The sequence below is a fragment of the Leopardus geoffroyi genome, chromosome A2 (assembly GCF_018350155.1).
Source record: "Leopardus geoffroyi isolate Oge1 chromosome A2, O.geoffroyi_Oge1_pat1.0, whole genome shotgun sequence".
NCBI classification, from domain to species: domain Eukaryota; kingdom Metazoa; phylum Chordata; class Mammalia; order Carnivora; family Felidae; genus Leopardus; species Leopardus geoffroyi.
Window position 1 is genome coordinate 20,752,903 of NC_059331.1, and position 21,447 is coordinate 20,774,349.

Below are 21,447 nucleotides of genomic sequence, written 5' to 3' on the forward strand. Positions count from 1 at the left end.
TTGCCAGCACACGACCAGATAAAGAGCCAGGCCACCTCCCACTGCAGAGGCTCCTTTGTCTTAGAGATCTTGGTAGATTTTTGATAACTGACCATTGGACCACTTGTTTTTTCTTAAATTCCCACTCTTAAGTTTCAAATCCACCAATAAAGAGTGAGCCCTTCAAATTCCTAGTCCCCTACCTTCAATCCCAATAAAAGTAGAACCCCAGGCCTATGAGTGCCCACTCTCTCTACCCGCCAACCTCAACCATGTCGTGTGGCCTCACGTGTGCTATTTCTAGGTACTGAAAGTAATAAACCTTTATTTTTTCAAAGTTTCCTGATGGTTACTGCTGATGGGAGTCTTATAATCATATAAGAACTAAGGGGCGGTTCAACCACAACACTGGTTATTGACAGAGACTGGCACACAATGTTAGATCCCAATGTCTATCCAGAAGTCCATTCCGAAAGGAAACATTTCAGAAGGCTCGACCAGCCTCTACCTCACTGCAGCAGCCCCCAGACCCAGGTGGCAATGTCAGGAGACACAGCAGAGTGCAGAGAGGATGAGCAGGGACTCAGGCGTGGCTCACATCAAGCTCCACCACTCACCGGCAAGGTGGCCCTGGGCAAGAGGCTTAACCTCCCTGGGCCTCCACCTCCTCATCTGCAAGATGGGGGTGATGATTGGGCCTGCCCCACAAAGGGCTGGGCTGTGAAAGGCACTTATCTGAAATCATCAGTGGACCTTTCTTGAGAAGTAGCCACGGCCCTGTGCCCACTACTTCCAAAGGACCCCCATCTTTTGGACACGCACACTCTTCCTTTGGACAGTGAGTTCCCCGTGGCTCCCTCAGGAGAGGCCATGAGAAGGAGGGTGGGAGTCAGGCAGCCCTCTGTCCCGACAGCCAGCATCCTTGAGGAGTGGTCAGACGGGCGCTGCCTGCTGCCTGGGAAAGATGGAATGGAAATTCTGAGTGTTTCTGAAAAACGGCCCAGAAACTGACAGTGCCGAGCGGAGTCTCTGGAAGCCCAGTGATGGGGGGGGGGAGGGAGCACCACTGACTCGCAACAGGAACCCTCCTTCTGAGCCAAAACCGAGCCAGCTCCAAAGGTGCACTGAGGACAGCAGCCATGTGTCAAGTCAGGGAGGTAGTCTTGGTAGGAAAGGAAAGCAGGAACCACCGTGTTTTCCCACCTACTCCAAGCTTCACAGGCTGCGTCCATTATACAATAAAGGAGACTGAGGCTCAGAAAGAAAGTGACTGTCGGAAGGTTCCCAGCCTCAAGCCTCACTCACAAGGTCCAGGGTCCTGCCTGCCCCAGGCTATTCCTCCGGCCATGCCGTTTGGTCCCTGTCCACCAGGACATGGCCCTTTTCTGCTTCCTTGTCCTCTCTCAACAGTGGACATTATAGCACTTAACACACCACCAGGCTGGCATATAAAGATGGCAGTCACTGCTGTCTACTTATTACCTACCATGTGCCAGCGTTTATACATGTCACTTCGCTTAATCCTTATAGGGGCCCTTCACAGCAGGTGTTAGTAACCTTCTTTTTTCTTTCTTTTTTTTTTTAAGTTTATTTATTTATTTTTGAGGCCGGGGTGGGGGGTGGGGAGAGAAAATCCCAAGCAGGCTCCAAGCTGGCAGCACGGAGCCCAACGCGGGGCTCAAACCCATGAACCCGTGAGATCATGACCTGAGCAGAAACCAAGAGTCAGACGCTTAACCAACTGAGTCACCCAGGTTCCCCTTAACCTTATTTTTCAGATGGGGAAGGAGGCTCAGGGAGGTAAGAATCTTGCTCGAAGTCACCCAGGAAACGACAGAGCTGAGATCAGAACCCAAAGTACAGGCAGTTCCCTGACATCAGGCAGCTACTGACAGGTGACATGGCCTGCAGTTTTGCTTCCACATGCCCAGCTTCTCTTACATCCTGTGTTTAACACTTTTTGCGTCATTCCCCCACCCACCTGCCCTGGAATGCCTGCCTAGCACAGAGCTGAACACAGAGCGGGCCCTCCACACACACTGGATGCCTCAAAGAGCCAAGCCCACCACGGTGACATTCCTGTGTAGTGAAACCTTCCCAAGACAAAGGGCCAACAGCCCCACCTGACACAGCATTGTGGCCACTCACCTGCACTCCAGCACCCTGGAGATGTGGTATTTCCCAGAGCTTGGCAAACAAGCGATAAGCAGAGATAAGATGACAAACGAGAGTGGGAAGGGACACACGCGCCAGGGCCGTGAGTAATGATAGTGATGGAATAACTGGAGCAGCACTGAAGGAGGAAAATCCTATCAGTGCTTTGCCCATTCAACATCAAAGGGTCCTGGGGCCCTGCCTGGTGGTTCGCAGGCATAGCATGCATGAGTAAAGTCACATTAGCCTACATGTACATACCAACAGAGCTGTACCAAGTTGTCATCTTTCACTTGTGCCAAATATAAACATCTCATTATTTATTATTGTTATTTTTTTATTTTAGAGAAAGAGGGAGAGAGAGTGTGCCAGTGGGGGAGAGGGACAGAGGGAGAGAGAGAGAATCTTAAGCAGATTCCACACTCAGCACGGAGCCCGACACAGGGATTGATCCCATGACCCTGGGATCATAACTTGAGCAGAAATCAAGAGTCAGCTACTCAACTGACTGAGCCACCCAGGCACCCCAAATATAAACAGCTTAACATCAAAATAAAAAAAAGGTGGGGTATCTTAGTTGGTTAAGCGTCCAATTCTTAATTTCAGCTCAGGTCGTGATCTCATGGTTCAGTTCGTGGGATCGATTCTTGCATCGGGCTCTATGCTGACAGTGCTGGGGCCTGCTAGGGATTCTCTATTCTCTCCCTCTCTCTGTTCCTCCCCTGCTTGTACTCTCTCTCTCAAAATAAATACACAAACATTAAAAAAAAAAGTGAGGGGGAGGGCACCTGACTGGAGTGACTCACTTGATTAAGCATCCAACTCTTGATTTCAGCTCAGGTCATGCTTTCACGGTTTGAGATAGAGCCCCGCATTGGGCTGTACACAGACAGCATGGAGCCTGCTTGAGATTCTCTCATTCTCATTCTCTCTCTCTCTCCCCCCCCCCCACTTGCATGCTCTCACTCTCTCTCTCAAAAATAAATAAAACACTAAAAAAAAATTTTTTTTAAAAAGGTGAAAACTCAGAAAAGACAAATCTGTTTAACTGTGGAAATCTCACTTGGGGTGTGTAGGGGTCCCCTCTCACCCCACCCTGGTGTGGGATCCTGGGCTCTCATAGTAGGTTAAATTGCTTGTCTCAGTTTCTGCTGCTGCCAGCCTATCACATGCCACCAGGAACTCACACTTTGCACACAGTAGAAACTGCAGAAATACCTGTGGTTGATCTCAGTCACTTAAACACATGGGTCACTAACCATAAATTTTCATTAAAAAACACAACAACAAAATAGCCTGCAGGTCTTCCTTGTGACATGAAGTCAACCCATCTGGACTGACTATGGTCTCACTTATTCATCATCAAGATGCAGATATGGATAAGGAGCCTCTGCCTAGGATGTAGAAAGTTGGGTAAAACATTAACCCCATCCTAACAAGAAAAAGACTAGCAATCCAAAAGAATTACAATATAGCAATTGCAAGAATAGCAATCCAAAACTTTCTTAAATCAGAGAACTGAAGTCACAAAGCAAACAGCTAGCCTGAAATCTAAGGAAAGGCAGACTCATCTAAGGAAAACAGGAAGTGAACATCAGTTCACCTATGGCAAAGCACAGGAGGAAGGGGCATTGGGTACTATATAAGTGGGTAAGAAGAACTGAGTTAAGCCAACAAACTGCTAGAGGCTGAGTATAGAGAGTGTGAGAGTGAAGAACCCCTGGGAGCCACAGACACAAATGGAGTTTGCATCCACTCACAAGTTTTTCACAGACCTCCACTGGGAATTCATGACAAAGATTGGCGGCAGGGCAGGAGATGGGAGAAAACCATCCCTGAGGGTGCAAACCCAGAGGAAGGCAGCTGACACGGAAAAGGCATGAAACCCTAACAGGACCCTTCTCTCCTACAGAACAAAACCCATAAGCTATTGGGAGATGAGCAAAGATAAAACCCCGCTGCCCCTGGTGAGGAGAGGCAAGAAACCATCCTGAGCCAACATCACTCAGGCTTCCTAAGGCTGAGGGAGGGGATGGGCTACTAAGAATGCCCTACTTCTAAGACCCAGGGATATAGGGCCTGTCTAAGACTAAAGCTGGGGCCAGGCTAACAGAGGAGACTTGCAACAAAGCTAGCCAGCACCAACAACCTTGCACCAGCAGCCTATTGCTAGGGGAGGTGTAAGAGCATGGAAATAGATGCCCTCTGAGGAACAGGCCCCCAAGGAAGGTTGAAAGCTGGGGGTGGAGCAGGAACATTGAGAAAAACCCTCCAACACCCAGACCTCACCTAAGTACACAGTAACACTAAACTCAGCTCAACTCCTGATAAGACTATTTACTTCTGTCTCTACTGTCCTAACCATGATGTACAGCATTTAATCAAAAATTACGAGACACACAAAAGGCCAGGAAAAAGACACTGTCAGACAGAAAGTAATTAGCAGAATCAGAGGACTTCGACGTTGGTACTATCAGACATACAATTTAAAATAACAATGACTAACATGTTAAAGGTCGAATTGGAAAATGCGGACAATACACACAGACAGATCCGGAATTCCACCAGGGAGATAGAAATTACAAGAAAGAGTCCACGCAAATGCTAGAAATAAGAAACCCAGTAACTGAGATGAAGAATGGCTTTGACGGGCTATTTATAGGCTCAGCTCAGCTGAGGAAAATAAATCAATGTCCTTAAACATTGATCAATTCCTCAAACTGAAAGATAATAGGGGTGAAAAAAAGAGAACAGAGCATCCATAAACTGTGAGACAATATCAAATTGTCTAGCATGTATGAGTGGAATTCCAGAAGGAAAGGAGAGAGAAAAGAGACATTCCTTATAGACCAAACTTGCTGGTAGTGAATTATTTCAGCTTTTGTCCGAAAAAAGTCTATTTCTCTTTCATTTTTAAGAGATATTTTTGCTAAGTACAGAATTCTGGGTTGACAGTTTTTTCTTTCAACGCTTTAAGATGTTACTTCAATGTCTTCTGGATTGTGTAATTTCATATGAAAATTCATCTCTGATTCTTACCTTTGACCAGCTCTGTATATAATGTCTCTTTCCTGTCGACTTTCAAGATTTTCTCTTAATGTTTGATTTTCAAAAGCTTCAATATAATTTGTGCAGGGTTTTAGTTTTGTTTTTTATTCAGCTTGCTTGTCCTTTCTCTGAGGTTTTTGGATCTATGGTTTGACACCTTTCATTAATTTTCAAAAATCCTTGGTCATTATCTTTTTAATAGCACCAAAAATCATGAATTTTTTAAACAAGTTTATTTATTTTGAGAGAGAGTGCACATAAGCATGAGTGGGGGAAGGGCAGATCTCGGGGCTTGATCTCACAGACTGTGAAATCATGACCTGAGCTGAGACAAAGAGTCAGATGCTTAACCGATTGAGCCACCCAGGCACCCCTCATGAATTTTATTATTACTTTCTTATGGTTGTTCTAACAAATTGTCACACTTGATGGCTTAAAACAAGAGAAATTTATTCTCAGAGTTCTAGAGATCAGAAATCCAAAATTAAGGTATCAACAAGATCCCTTCCCTCTGGAGGCACTAAGGGAGAATCCGTTCTTGCCTCTTCCACCTTCTGGTGGCTCCAGGATTCCCTAGTTTATGCATAACTCCAGTCCCTACCTCCATCTCCACATGGCCTTATCTTCTTCTCTGTCTATCTCTTATAAGGACACTTGTCATTGGATTTAGGGCCAATTAATTCCATCGTCAAGGATCCTTTTCCCAAATAAAATCACAATTGCAGGTTCTGGGGGTCAGGACACAGACATATCTTTTGGGGGGGCCACCATTCAACCCACAACAAAATGCTTAGATATAAGTCTAATAACATATATGCAAAAAAACTACCAAACGTTGATGAGTAAAATCAAAGAAGACCAATATCAATGAAGTACCATGTTTATATACTGAAGGCTCAATGTTATTAAGATCTCAATTCTCCCTGAAATCAACTATAGAAATCAAGAAGCTGATTCTAAAATCTGTATGAAAAGGCAGAGCAACTAGAGAAGCCAAAACAATTTTGAACAGAAGAAGAAAATGAGAAAATTCACATTACCTGATTTCAACACTTAGTCTAAAGCTACAGCAACCAAGACAAGCGTGGTACTGGTGAAAAGACAGACAAATAGAACAATGGAAGAAACAATGTCCAGAAATACATCCACAGATATCTGGTCAATTAATTTTTAACACAGTTACACAAACAACTTAGTAAAGACAGTTGCAGGAACAACTGGCTATCCATATGTAAAACAATGAACTCTGTTACATACTTTACACCACATACAAAAAGTAACTCAAAATGGATCACAGACCTACATGTAAAACCTAAAACTATAATATTTGTATAATTTTCTTTCCTAAAACATAGGAGAAAATCTTTGTAACTTTGGATTAGGCAAAGATTTCTTAGATATGACACTGAAAGAATGGCCCATAAAAGAAAGCACTGATAAAATGAACTTCATTAAAATTTAAAACTACTATTTGAAAGACAGTTAAGAAAATGAAAACTCAGGACGCCTGGGTGGCTCAGTCAGTTAAGTGTCCGACTTCAGCTCAGGTCATGATCTCATTGTTCATAAGTTTGAGCCCACATCAGGCTCTGCACTGCCTGCACGGAGCCTGCTTGGGATTCTGTCTCCCTCTCTCTGCCCCTTCCCCATGCGCGCTCTCTCTCTCTCTCTCTCAAAATAAATAAATAAACTTAAAAAAAAAAAAGAGGGGTGCCTGGGTGGCTCAGTAGGTTGGGCGTCCGACTTCGGCTCAGGTCACGATCTCACGGTTCCTGAGTTCGAGCCCGGCATCAGGCTCTGTGCTGACAGCTCAGAGCCTGGAACCTGCTTCAGATTCTGTGTCTCCCTCTCTCTCTGCCCCTCCCCCGCTCACACTCTGTGTGTCTCTTTGTCTCTCAAAAAATAAACATTAAAAAAAATTAAAAAATAGGGGCGCCTGGGTGGCTCAGTCGGTTGAGTGTCCAACTTCATCTCAGGTCACGATCTCGTGGTCCGTGAGTTCGAGCCCCGTGTCAGGCTCTGGGCTGATGGCTCAGAGCCTGTAGCCTGTTTCCGATTCTGTGTCTCCCTCTCTCTCTGCCCCTTCCCCATTCATGCTCAGTCTCTGTCTCAAAAATAAATAAAACGTTAAAAAAAAAAATAAAAAAATAAAGAAAATGAAAACGCAAACTACAGATTGGGAGAAAGTATTTATAAGTCACATATCAAGATATTTTAGAACTGTCAAAAACAATGAGAAAAAACCCTAATATTCAAAAAACAAATAAGCAAAGATGTGAACAGATACTTCATCAAAGAACATATAAAAATGGCAATGATACATAAAAAGATGCTCTGCATCATTAGTCGTTAGCAAAATGCAAATTAAAATCACAGTAAGATACCAGTATACACCTATTAGAACAGTCTAAAGTTAAAAAGACTGACCATACCAAGTGCTGACAAGGAGGTTAGAAAAATTCAAACTCAGACACTGCTGGGGAGAATGTAAGATGGTACAACCACTTTCGAAAACAGTCTGATAATTACTTGACAGGCTAAACATATACCTATAAGTCCCAGCCATTCCACAGCTAGGTATGTACCCAAGAAAAAGGGAAATTATGTCCATAGAAATATAAGTACATAAAAGTTAACAGCAACTTTATTTGTAATAGCCCAAAATTGGGAATAACCCAAGTGTTCAACAAGAGCAGACAAATGTGCTATAATCCATTCAATGGAGTACTCCTCAGCATTAAAAACAAATGAACTACTGATACATGTTAACAACAAGGGTGAATCTCAAAATAATTAGGCTGAGTGGGGCGCGGCGGGGGGGGGGGGGGGCAGACCAGAAAGAATATATAACTACATGATTCCATTTATATCAAATTCGGAAAAACACAAACCAATCTGTAGTGACAGAAAGCAGATTAGTGGTTGCCAGGGGCTGGAGGTGGAAGGAGTGGATTGATATAAAGTGGCAAAAAGGAACTTTTGGGATGATGGAAATATTCTGCACCTTGAATGTGGTGGTGATTATATAACTGTATATGTTTGTCCAAACACCTAGAGCGGTTTTTTTTTTTTAATGGTGAATGCTGGAGCTCATGGCTGGCTCAGTCAGTAGAGCATGAAATGCATGATTTTGGCTCAGGTCGCAATCTCACAGTTCGTGGGATCAAGCCCCGCATTGGGGTCCATGCTGCCAGCGCAGAGCCTGCTTGGGACTCATTCTCCCTCCCTCCCTCCCCCCCCCCCTCAAAATAAATAAGCTTTAAAATAAGTAAATAAGCAAGCCTGACTTTATTTATTTTTTTTAATGTTTATTTATTTTTGAGAGAAAGAGAGAGAGACAGAGTGTGAGCTGGGGAGGGGCAGAGAGAGAGGGAGACACAGAATCTGAAGCAGGCTCCAGGCTCTGGAAGCTGTCAGCATAGAGCCTGACGCAGGGCTCGAACCCACGAATCGCGAGATCATGACCTGAGCCGAAGTTGGACGCCCAACCGACTGAGCCACCCAGGCACCCCATGCAAGCCTGACTTTAAAAAAAAAAAAAAAAAAAAAAGATGCAGTTACAACTGAAATGCCCCTGAAGCCCGACCTGCCCATCATGACACTGCATACCCATCACAGTCACTCTGTACTCAAGGTGAAAATCACTACGTCTCCATTGGACATCACCAGGGGGCAAAACCCACGGCTGAAGGCTCCAGGTGAGGTCCATGAGGTCCACCATCGGTATGGTGATTATAGTTCCAAACCAGACTCACATTTCAGTACAGTTCAATTCCCAAAGCCTCAATCTCCCTGGTCATCAGTGGAGGTGCCCAGGCAGCATTTCCCAAGCAGCGGCTGCCAGGTGTATGGAATGTTAGGCCCCAGCCACTTAGGGGTCCCTATGCAGCTTGACAGTCATGAACATGCAAGGTCTGCAAACACCTGGCCGGCAGCCAGTAGTGGCTGGAGATTTACCACAAAGATGCTGTGAGCCGACGTGACAGAACTCCCCACTATGGTAAGTGGGGTGGTCAATTATTAACACCTGTTCAAGATGGAAATTTCTCCTCTTCTCTCAATCTCTAACACTGGACCTTGCCCCCTGCTCAGCCTATTCTGGAAACTGAAACTGTAAAAGACAAAAGTATCCAGGAACTGGTCCACGGCTTGACTCTGGACCACAAAAGGGAGAGGAAGGTGACCTGGGCCCAAGATCTAGGCTGCCTCATTGGTACCCAACTCATACAGACCCAGGAAGCAGCCCGACTGGCCACCGCCCGCTAAAAACACTGAAGTGTGTCACTGTGTTTCCAAAGCAGGGCTGAGCACAAAACTGAAAGAAATGGACAGACACACGCACCATGATTAAATCTTTTCAACTTAATCTTTCATTCAACTGCTCATTGCATAGTCTGCTAAGTGAAGGTACAGAGATTCACGGACACGTTTCTTACAGTCTTTGCCTCAGGCCTTTGGCTTTGACAATTTGCCCTCATGAAAAGTTAATAGGTGTCTATGTCTGCCTGCCTCTGTTTGCTAAACCTGATGCTGGCAAGGAGAGCAGAAAATAGGACGGAGCTCACTTGAGCTCACCCTCCTCTCCAGCTCTTCCAGTGGAAAAAGTCATGGCCATTTTCTCAAATCAGAACTCAAAAGAAACCTGGTACTGAATCCACCACACATATTTGTGGACTAGATATACAACAGTCTTGTCTGCCCTATAATTTAGAGTTCCGGCCTGGAGTCCAACAAGAGAGAAAACTTCTGGTTCTAAACATAGCCCTGAACCCAGGAGGAATTCTGGTGTCTTAAAATCATCTAATTGTTCGGCAATCTTGCCAATGTTCTTCCAAGCCAGCCTAAATATCAGTATGGAATTTGGTTACTGTGTTGGCTTTCATCTAGAGTATGAATGTGCAGGGTGCCTTCGTGTGTTCCCCACAGTAGGCTCCCAAGGAAGGCAGGGTGCTGGGTCATCTGTGTGCACAGAGGGAGCCAACAGGCTCAGGGGCACAGGGGCCTGGGGCCAACGGGGCAGCCTCAGAATGGAATCAAACGCTCCATAACGATGGATCACATTTGGGTCTAAAAGCCACCCTTTGATTCCAGGCCCCCACTGATGGGAAGGGGAAAGAGTATTCTTTGAAGTGAGAATTGTGAAGGGGTCAAAGGATGGGTCTAAAATGGATGAGGGATCCATGTGCCCGACCCACCCTAGAACTGCAGATAGCTCAGGGTGCACTTTCTCACCTCACAGTCCTCTCCTCAGGGAGTGGTCCCTTTGAGGCAGGTGGCATCCTATCACACCTGTGTCACTCACAGACGCGCCTGGCACATGGGAGATGCTAACTGCACAAACCAAGGTGCCCCACCTCCTCCCCCAGGCCCAAATCAAGACTGAGGCCCCCACACCCAGGGTCTAACAGCCACTCCCAGGCTCTAGCCCCCACAACCTCCGGCTATCCCCCAGCCACACTCTCTGGGAGTTTCCAAGTACTGCCCCACATACAAGAGGGCTGATGTATAAAAGCCAAAGTTTTCAAAGGAGTGAAAGCATTGCCTTGATAAGCAGGACCTGGGAAGTCATTCCGACATCCAAAGATGCCCCTAAGAGAAAGCAGTGGAGCTGGAAAGGTCTGTCTCACTGCAGGGACACAGCCAGGTGAGGGAAACTCTGGGGAGAAAGGAGCAAGGATGAGCCAGGAGAGGAAGGCTAAGCAACTACAAATGGGTGGAGGCCATGAGAAAGCAAGCAGGCTATCACGCAGCAAGAACTTCCCTTGGCACAGAGGGGGTCCCTGGCCCTCCTCTCTGGAAGGGCTCTGAGGGAACAGGGAAACATCCCAGGCCTTTAGGCGCTGAAGCCCTCCGGACCATCATACCCAGTATAGCCAGAAACACACGCAAGTGGGCCGCAAGGCAGAGCTGGGGGCCAGGGCCAGAGCCAAGGAGGAACCGGGCAGCGGTGGGGGTAGAGTCTTCCACACAACCCCAAGAGGCCTCGGGAGAAGGCAGGCCGGTCACGGGCCTGTGCTCATGCTAGAGGACATCTGCTGAGTCTGCCCCGGGGTTCCTGGAGCCAATGCACCTCTGAAGCATTCGCACAAGTGACAACACAGACAACCAGATGAAGCCACTGCACAGTCTCCATGCCAGTGACCAATACCTCGGCCAGCTCATTCTCTCTCTGAACATGACCTGCTTCTCTTGGGGCCAGCTCTTGCTTAGTTCCGTTCCACAAATGTTACTGAGGGCCCACTCCAGGCTGCGCGCTGAGCACCTCAGGGTTACCTACCCTCTCCCTTGAGCCAGAAACACCTACCCTTCCATAGCAAACACCGGGGCCGAGGCACTCTGGGAGGGAGCTAAAGCCCAGTGTTGACTGGAGACTTTCTTTTAAAAAAAATTAAACTGCTTTGAACTAATTTTAGACTTAGAAAAAAGTTGTAAAAAATAGTACAGAGAATTTCCATATATCCCTCCCCCAGGCTTCCCCAGTGCTAACGTCTTACATAACCATTAGTACAATGATCAGACCAGGAAATTAATCTTGGGACAATACCATTAACCAAACTAAGGACCCCACTTGAGCTCCACCAGTTTTCCTACTAATGTCCTTGGATCCTGCTGTTCCAGAATCCCATCTGGGACCTCATGCTGCATTTAGTTATTTCTCCTTGGTCTTTTGCAACCTAGGTCAGCTCCTCAGTTTTCTCTTGTCTTTCATGACCTTGACACTTTCTTTTTTTTTTTTAATTTTTTACATTTATTTATTTTTGAGAGACAGAGCGTGAGCAGGGGAGGGGCAGAGAGGGAGACACAGAATCTGAAGCAGCCTCCAGGCTCTGAGCGGTCAGCACAGAGACACGGCTCTGACCTGAACTGAAGTCGGACGCTTAACTGACTGAGCCACCCAGGTGCCCCGACCTTGACACTTTCAAAGAGTACTGATCAGTTATGTTGTCAAATGTCCCTCAATTAGGGTCTGTCCGAAGTTTTCTCAGGATTGAATCGAGGTTAGCATTTTTGACAAGAACACCACAAAAGCCCAAGCACCTGACATCACAGAACTCATGCAAACAGGACATATTATTAGTGGTGCTGACCTTGATCAATGGTGATGGTGACCTCTCTGCCAGGTTTCTCCTATGTGAAAATACATCTTTCCCTGTGTAGTTAATCTTGGCTTTTAAAATGTGGCTTTTTAAGAGGGAACGTGTTGCTGTCATTACAACTACACGCTGTCAGCCCAGCCTGCTGCTGGCTGCAGCTGCCCCACAGATGAGAGGCAGCTAATGAAGATGAGCGGCAGAGCCGACGTCTCTGGAAGACGCCGAAGCTCTCGGTGACAAAGAGGAACAGTAGCAGTTTATTTATAGATCCACTTGAAGACAGCTCATTGTAACTACTGGGGTTGAATTTTTAAAACCTCGGGAACAAAGGCTGGCTATTTTAAACTCTCCTTGCACTTAGTTCAATGGAGAGTGTTAGAGGCAACGACCACACCCAGGCATCACTTCCAAGCTTGGCAATTCATATTTTGTGTAGCATCTCAGGACACGAGCAAAGCCTGCCAGGACAGATAACCATGACTGGCTCTGCCTACCCTGCAGAGGCGGCGGGACTCTTCTGGGCCAAAGCGCTCACCCCCAGGGAGGAGTCTAGGGAGGCTGTATCCCGTGGGGTCTCCCAGCCTCCCCTTCCTGGAAAATTAACTTGCATACAGCTGTTGTGAACCAAGGTTACATCACCTCTCTCCCTGCCTCCCCCACAGGCTGCAAAGAGGGACAGCGCCCCCCAGCGGATGCCTGCCCCAGGACAGCTGGCAGCAGCTGATCCATCTCCAGGCTGGAGCAAGGGGTTCCTGGAGCTCACAGTACACAAATATCCCTAAGGATGGTGGGAGAGAGGCATCCCAGAGCTCCTCCTGCCCCCAACCTACCTGTACCTCTGGGCCAAGACTGCTCAGTCTCTCCATGCACCAGAACCACGGTGGGGAGCAGAGATTGGACTTTCTCAAAGCCTCCCAAATCTTTATTTGAACAAGAAGCACAAAGCCATATTCTTGAAACATGTGAAAAAATGTGAATATGGACTAGACAGATGATAGTAAGGAATTATTAATTTTGTTGGGTGTAAAAAGAGCACTACAGTTACACAACGAAGAAAAGTCTTTATTTAGGGTAAAATAATGTATCTGGGATTAAACAAAAATACTCCGACTCCACTAAACAAAACAAAACAAAACGTGTGTGGGGTGGGGGTGGGGGAGATGAACAAAACAGATTGGCAAAATGCTGAAGCTAGATGAAAGGTACATGGGGGTCTGTTATACTAGTCTCTCTACCTTTTGTGTGAGCTTGAAATTTTCCACAATTCAAAGGTTTTTTGTTTTGTTTCATTTAATAAAAAAGAAAAAGTTCCCAGGTGACTGGAATGAGCGGTGGCCAGGCAAGTGGGACCCTAGGAAGAAGTTGACGAGGGTCCCCAGCCGGGTGTCCTGGCACTTTCAAGTCCAGGAGGTAGATCTGTCTCAATCCATGAATGTTCGGACCAGCCTTTGGCATTGCCGCAGAGAAAGCCCCCAATGTCACCACAAGCATTCTGTGAACCCTGCAGCAATGTCCAGACCTTCAAAGAAACTAATTTTAAGATAATCTCCATGGAAACCATCTATTCTGATTTTTTCCATGGTAACCAATGAGAACATAAACACAAGCACTATCTAACACCCTTACAACACATGGGCCAACGCTGCCATCCAATCTGGAAAATATAAACTGCAAAGGGCTTTTTTCCATTGAAAATGAGAAGTACTGAAACTTCTAGTCCAGATATGCAGATTCTACCATGCTCCACTGCCCAGTTACTGCCCATACCACCCCATGCACCTGCCCCCAAAGTGGCAAACCAGGCCAGAAAGTGATTTCCTTCATTTAGCCTGGGACCATCAAAAATGCCAAAAGAAAGAGCCAGGGCCTGCCTCTTGCCTCACAGGTTCAACCCATATTGCCCACAGACTGCAGGCACGTGTCCACCGAGCTCTGATTTCCAGAGCATTCTGGGTTCCAGCGACATGCTGGGCACCACAAGAAGACCAAGGCCCCAGCCCTCTGGGGAGGCCAGACAGACCAGTGAATAACTGACTACAGGAAAGAGGGGTTGCTCCAGCAAGCAGAGTGAGTGCTCCAGTAGGTGGGGCGGGAAGAATTTGCAACCCGTGGGCCTCCCAGGGAAGGCCGCATGGAGGAAATGTCATCTGGAAAGAAGCTGAAAGGCTGAGTATAGTTCTGCTGGAGAACAGAGGGCGGGCGGCGAGGGGTGGGGGTGGGGGTGGGGTGAAGGCAGCCCAAAGTCTTAGTCAGACTTAAGCAACTGGGTCTATTTCCACTTGTGGCTCATTTCCTCCATTTTTAGGTTTCTGGGTTTGAAAAAAATAGCATGGAACTGAAGAAGACTCTCACATCCCAACAGTCTCAGTTCTTGCCCACCCTCTCTGTTTTATAACCACACATGGCCTCTGTTGGCTCTTCTGTGAAGAAGACTTATCAGCGTGGCCTGACAGGGTTGTAGATGCTTGTTACCACTGTCAGCAAAATGGCAGCATCACAGCAGTGGCCCTGGGTCATGCATGCTTTGTAGCAAAGCATCATGGTCTCAGGATCCCACTGCACACTGTCCCATGATTTAGGCTCATTTCCCCACATGCAACGTGGAATCTCCACTGACCCTGAACCCACACTATGGCTGCCAGAGCGAAAGGAAAGCAGATAGTTCTGAGAGCCTTGAATGAGATAACAGAGCTCTCAAAGTTGTGTGTGAGCGCCCAGGTTTATGCTCCCGATGTATCCTGACACACGCAGAACTAGACGCAAGGGTCCCCGGGCCTTGTGAGGATTCCAGAGGCAGGTTCTTTCATCTTCATGACACTGTGAGTATCTCACCATGCCTTGCCCAGGATTTCTGAAACCATGCCTCCTGTTGGTTTAAATCATTAAATAGGCCTTTTTTCCTTCCTGGATAGGCCTTCCTGCCACTCTTCTCTGGATAGGGAGCTACCTGTTTGTGGAATGGATGAGAATTTTCCAGTGGCAGGAAACTATAACTCAAAGGGGCCGCTCAGAGAAGGAGACGCAGCCTCTGTCTCATCCCACAACCCCATCCTCTTGCCACCACTACTGTTGCTGCTGTTTTGGGACTCGGTCCTACTCTTGTTGCCTGGAGGCACTTCCCCAAAAGGCTCCACAAAGAAGACCTTCACCTGGGGGCTTAGATGTTGAGCCATAAGCACCAGGCCATCTCAAGCTCGGGTGCCAGAGACTCTTACCTGTCAGCTTCCCTAAAGGCTCCTCAGGCTCTGGAGGATGGGAGCTGATATAGGTGTCGCTGTCTAGAGGGCAAGAGGCAGGAGTCAGGGATACTGAGGACAACGCAGGAGGCAGGTGAGCCACAGGACGTGGATTCAGGAGCAGGTGACTGGACTGGTGCAGCAGCACTGACGGGCAGAAAAGGAGCCAAGACAGCAAGACAGGTGGCAGAGGCCCACAGAGGACTGCCCTGGGTACCATCCTCCCTCCTAGTGCATCCTGGCTGCTAAAAAAAAACACACATCTGCCTGCCCAACTGTAAGCAGGGCCTACTGGGTGCCTCTGGGTTTAAAGAGCCCACAGGGAAGTGATGGAATTTAACGCTAGACTGAGATTAGAGCCAATGAAGTACCACTTTTCCTCTTTTGGAAAGAAGTGGACCACAATTCTCCAAATTGGGCTGAAAGGGACCCCAATCCCCCAAGTGCTTTTCCCAAACTATAGTTAGTCCCCACGAGCCATGTAAACTCCCCAAGATGGACAGAGGCTCTCTTCTTCCCCCTACGTCCCTGCCCAGGATGCCATGGTCACAATTGGCTAGACTGTTTTCCAGTAGACCAGTGACTCTTCAAAGTGGGTCCTTGGACCATCAACATCACCTAGAAACTTCAAATTCCTTACCAAATCAGATGCTCTGGGAATGGGGCAGGCTGTGTTTAACAAGGCCTCAGGGTGATTCTGAAGCACATTAAGGTTTGAGAACCATTGCAAGAGGCTTACTGCAATCTATGTCAAATGTTAAAGGGCCTGTCTCCTCACTGCACTGCCAAAGGCAACTTCTCCCTTCTGGTAAACACGGTAATTATTTAACATGTGCTGGGATAGCCCTGACCCACCTCCCAATAAAGTCAGTTTTAGCCTCTGGAAGGAAAAGGAGAGGAGATCTTGCCTGCTTCCCGGTAACAGACACAAGTCGGACCCTGAGGGAAGGAGCCCAGCTCCCCACACTGATCCCGGGCCCAAAGAGCCCCTCCGCGGGAAGCATCAGAATCTTTGGCGCTTCTAGACTTCGCACAGCCACGTTACTCCTGGCCACTGTACAAGGATGCTCTGATTCAAGCAGGAACTTCCTTTAAATAGTAGCTCACAGGGCGCCTGGGTGGCTCAGTCGGTTAAGCGTCTGACTCTTGGTTTCGGCTCAGGTCATGATCTCATGGTGTGTGAGGTTGAGGCCCGCATCAGGCTCTGCACTGACAGTGAGGAGTCTGCTTGGGATTCTTTCTCTCCCTCTCTCTCTCTGCCCCTCTCCCAATCACACAACAAATAAATTAATTAATTGTAACTTGGTAACAAATATTGAATCTTCTTTATTTTTAGTCTCTGTCTTCCCACTGAAACTAAGAAACCCAGAGCACTTTCCATGACTTCCTCTCAAGTAAAGGTGACGAAAATGAAACTTGAGTGTGAAGTGAGACATCTTGTCTGAGGGCCTCTGCCACCCAGAGTCAGCAATGGCTGTTGCGGCCACCCTACCCCCACCCCTGCAGGATGATCTTTTCCACAGCAAGCCCCTAAAATGGAAAATGCCCAAAGGATGTAATGTGGACCGGTGGGGAGAAATCTGAGTACAGAGAATCAAGACGAACTGCCTGAGGTCACAGGAGAGATTTGACCTAGCTTCACTGTGGACCAGCACACAGGGGCGGTACAGCTCTTAAACTGCCCGCCAAGTTGTTGAAGGCTGTCGAGAGTCTGGCTTCCATGAAACCAACCCTCTTCTAAGACACATAAGTATCTGAGCATATTCCGACTCACCTGCTGATAAGAGCCAGACAACAATCTTGGGAAATTCAGAGCCAGAATGGGGGCCAGTGGGAGAAAGGAGAGGCTCCCCTCCAACACACATAAATTTGGGGTTCAACTCTGCTGTAAACACCCAAAATGCCTTGCCTGTCAAGCATCCCCTTGAATCCATACTTCTCCCTACTACTGAAAGCAAATGTCAGCCAGAAATCTGTGTTATCAGCAAGAGACCCCAGTCCTCCACACTCACAAACAGATGGAAATCCATAAGGCAAGTGGAAATGGACCCCATCCCCTGCCTCAACTCTATGACTCCTCCAGGTAAGTGCTTGGGGTGATAACCCAGGACCCCCAGATCCTCAGCATGGGGCAAGATCCAGTGCCAAGACTGGAATCAGAGCCCAAGAACCCCTAAGTCAAGCCCCGTGTAGCATCCCAAGACAGAAATGTGAGAGCAGAAACATGGGTGCGGGAGGTGGTGGGGGCTTCACCCTCAGAACCAGAACTAGGAAGAAACAGGCCATCCTCAGACAAGGCTGAGACCTCAGATACTGTTAGCTAACCCAGCCTCCTCCCCCTGGGGACAATTCTAGCACTGAGGCTCTGGGGGTCCCAAGCACTTTACTTTGAGGAGTCATGGGGGTGGGGAGCACAGAGGACTTGGGTCTCTCATCAGGAAGCACAACAGATTCCTGCAAGGGTCTAAAACCCTCACTGGACCTCACAAAGACGACCTGCAGAAGGGAGTCAACATCGAAAATTATCTAGGTCAGAATTGCCCCCTTTCCTGCATGTTGTCTCCCCACTCCAACAATCTCCCCAACTGGGCAGGGGGCTCATCCAGCCCTCAGTCTGACAGAGGAAGGAAGAGGAACATTTTAAAAATAGCTAAAGCTTGGTGAGCACTTGCCATGTGCCAGGCACAGTTCCAAGTGCCTGCCTGGCATGTACCACCTCGTGAAATCTCATGAAGGAGGGCCTGGTGCCTCCCCATCTGAGGTTGAGGGAGAAAAGCCCTCGGCCCCTGAACTCAAGGTTACTGTCTGAACTGGAAGGCAGCCAGCCCTGACAACTCAGGAAGTGTTTTTCAGTTTTCCTGAATTACCTAGAATTCTGCATTCTTCCCCTCCCACCTGCCTAGCACAACCTTCCTTCCCAATTGCATAATGGGCTCTCAGGTATTTGGAGGAAAGGCAAGAATAAGAGTAAATCAGAATAAATGCATCCTTGTTAAAAGTGGTTTAAAAATGCCTCTATGGTTGAAGTAAAAACCAGTACTATGGTAGCTGGGACTTGGGAGGCAATGGCCAAATCCAAGGCCAGCCAAGACACAGTGGCCCTGATACCTCAGGGATGGCTCTGAAGCACTAACGGCAGGAAGGAGCTAGAACTTGAGTAGATGAGTACAGGGAGGAAACAGAGAGGCCAGGGCTGCAGCACAGGACAGAGCTAAGCACCAGACCTTAAAACCCCCAGCACAAGTACCTGCTGCAGATGACTCGTGGGGGTCCCACTCTCTGCCCCGACATGAGCCCCTCTGGGAGGCACTCACCTGCTTGCAAGCAGCCCTCCCAGCCTCCCTCCGGCCTTGCAGTATGTCATGGGGAAGAGCATGGAGCTTCCTGCCCACCTCGGCCCAGCTATTAGGCTGGAGTCCTTCCTCTACAGCCTTCCAAGCAGAGAAAGCCCCCCAGCCACAGCCCTAAACCCTCTCCTCCACAACTCAGCCAAGAACAGAGAGAAAACGGAACCCTTTATTCTCATTCTGGAGGGCTGGGAAATGGCTTGTGCTTTTCAACATGAAATGTGCCTAAAAATAAGCTGTGAATTTCAACCAGAGGTTGAAAATAGCTCTGGCAGTGAACAGAGCTCTGTTCAGAGTGAGCTCAAGGATGGCCTTCATTCCAAGAGTGAGAGCTGAATGCTGCGGCCCGAGCAAGGGTCCTGGGCAGGGGGTTTTCCAGGGCAGAGGGGCCATCACATGCTCGTAGGGCTGCCCTTGCCATGCTCTGTTGGTGGGCCTGCCTCTGGCTTTAGATTGCCATACTCTATACCAGACACAAGGTACCTGGCCTGGTGGCTTCCTAAGACGCCCCAAATGCCCAGGTGTGTCTCATGCAGCTTTAGGGTCCAAGGGCCAGGGGACAAAAGGAGCTAGAGAGGGAGGGGTCATAAGATCCAAGAGCTCCTGGGGCACAGGCCAAGCCAAGCCACCCTGGCCAGCCACCAAACCACTCACTGGTTACTATCTTGGAGCCAGGGAAGCCAGCAGGCAGGAAGGACAAGAACACTCCAATTGTAAGTGAAGAATATCAAGTTGCTAAAGGTCTTTTTTTTGTTGTTTACCATCACCTCTGGAAGATTCCAAAGTGTGACAGGCCAAATGACATTTTTATAAAATAGACTTCTGCTAGAAATAGGCTAGAGACCCAAGCCACAGCTGCGGGGATAAGCCCAAATCTGGCCCAATCGAGCAGGCTCGGCGTGGCCCGCCCTCTGTGCCGTCTCCATGCCTCCTGCCACAAGGACATCCCTACCCCCAGGCTCATTCCCACACTCCTCCCGCTTCTGCAGCAGCCTCCCTTATGGGCTCACTCCTGAGGTAGGAGTTAGTGCAGTGATTCTTGACTGGGGGCCATTCTGCCCCCCAGGAGACATTTGGCAATGCCTGAAGACATTTTTGGTTGTCACAAGTAGGGGGGTGGGGAGATGCTATTGGCAGCTAGTGGGTAGACGCCAGGGATACTGCTAAACACCCTACAATGCACAGGACAGCCCCCACAACAAAGATTTATCTGTCCCAACGGATGAGAAGTGTCGAGGCTGAGAACCACTGGGTTACTGGAGGGACAGTATATCGATAGCCGGAGGGGCAGGCGCTCATCGGATGCACCGGCTCCTGGCACGTGGCTGCAGAGCACCTGGGCCCCCAGAGGAGCTGAGATGCCCTGGCCAGCCATGGGATCGGTCACCACATCTCAGTGCCACGGAAGCCTTTGGGCAGGAAAGCTGAGACTATACTCGTCAGCTTCCCTACCCACCCTGGGGGCAAACCTAACCACCAGGCAGTGCTGGCTCTCCCAGGCTTGGGAAGACCAAAATAACTCTATGGATGGCGGCAGTGATGGCTGTGCAACAACATGAATGTACTTAATGCCACTCAACTGTATGCTTAAAAATGGCTAACAGGAGAAATTTTATGTCATGTATATAAAATGCAACAAAACAAACAAAAAATCCCTTAGCTCTCCTCTTGGCCTGGGAGTCCTGAGATCAGACACACTCCTACAAGTGTACTCCACATGGTGTGCAAGATTTGGCATGGGTGTGTGTCTGGATGAGGGCCCATACATCTCTTCAGTGTCCCAAAGGGGCTTGTGACAAATAAGGGAAGAGCCATAAACAAAGAACAATTTCAGGACTAATAAGTCAAGTCACAGTGTGGGTCAGCAGAGTTCAGCTCTGTCATACATGGAGTCCTCAGAGCCCGCCAAAGGGGTACACAGGTCCCATCGTGGAAAACAGAGGTTTGGGAAGAGCAGGTGCTTTGTCTGGGACCAGACAGCTAGGGTTCAGACCCAGTTCTCTGACCCTAGAGCCCATATCCTTTCCTCTGTTTGAGTACCATGTGGTGATGCCCAGTGGAACTGACTACAGCTCTGTCGTGGGCCTGAAGGTAGTAGGGGAACAAATGGTTTTCCTGAGCACTGGTGAGCACTGGCATCCCATCCATGCCAAACTCTGCCCTGTCCTGCTGGCTTCCCTCACCCCGAACACCTTCATGCTAGATGATCAGGCCCCACAGCTCTGGGATGCAAGGGTGCTCCACACCCCGTATCTGAGCAGGACTGAAGGGACAAGAGGTGGCTTGCCTGAGCTACTTCCCTAATAGCCACAAGAAAAGGAGCACAGGATTCTCCCCTTGCTGATGGTTACTGACCATTCCCAAGAGACAGGTGGCAGTGCCCTTCCCTGGGATGGGGAAAAGCTGACAGACAGCCCTCTGCCACCTGCAGCTTCCAGCTCAGTCAGCCTCGCTCAGAGGGGCCAGCGTGGTGAGTCTGTAGGTCCAGGCATCTGGGGCAAGTGACTAAGCCCCAGATGTCTCATCTGTGAGTAAGAGTAGTAACTTTGCCCACCCAGCCGGCCAAGGTAGGGGATAAACAGGGCAGCA

The 21,447-nt window shown here is 48.3% G+C and overlaps 1 protein-coding gene across 7 annotated transcripts in view; it reads right to left on the reverse strand.

Annotated features, from left to right (window-relative positions):
• Positions 1 to 21,447, reverse strand: part of POC1A (POC1 centriolar protein A) — a 93,690-nt gene that overhangs the window by 22,822 nt on the left and 49,421 nt on the right. For 3 of the 7 annotated variants that reach the window (XM_045493034.1, XM_045493028.1, XM_045493027.1), the window contains exon 10: positions 13,106 to 13,195. The exons of the other annotated variants lie outside the window; for them this stretch is intronic. In XM_045493034.1, coding sequence (XP_045348990.1) covers positions 13,106 to 13,195 — 90 coding nt within the window. The remainder of the gene's footprint in view (positions 1 to 13,105; positions 13,196 to 21,447) is intronic. 7 annotated transcript variants of the gene reach the window in all.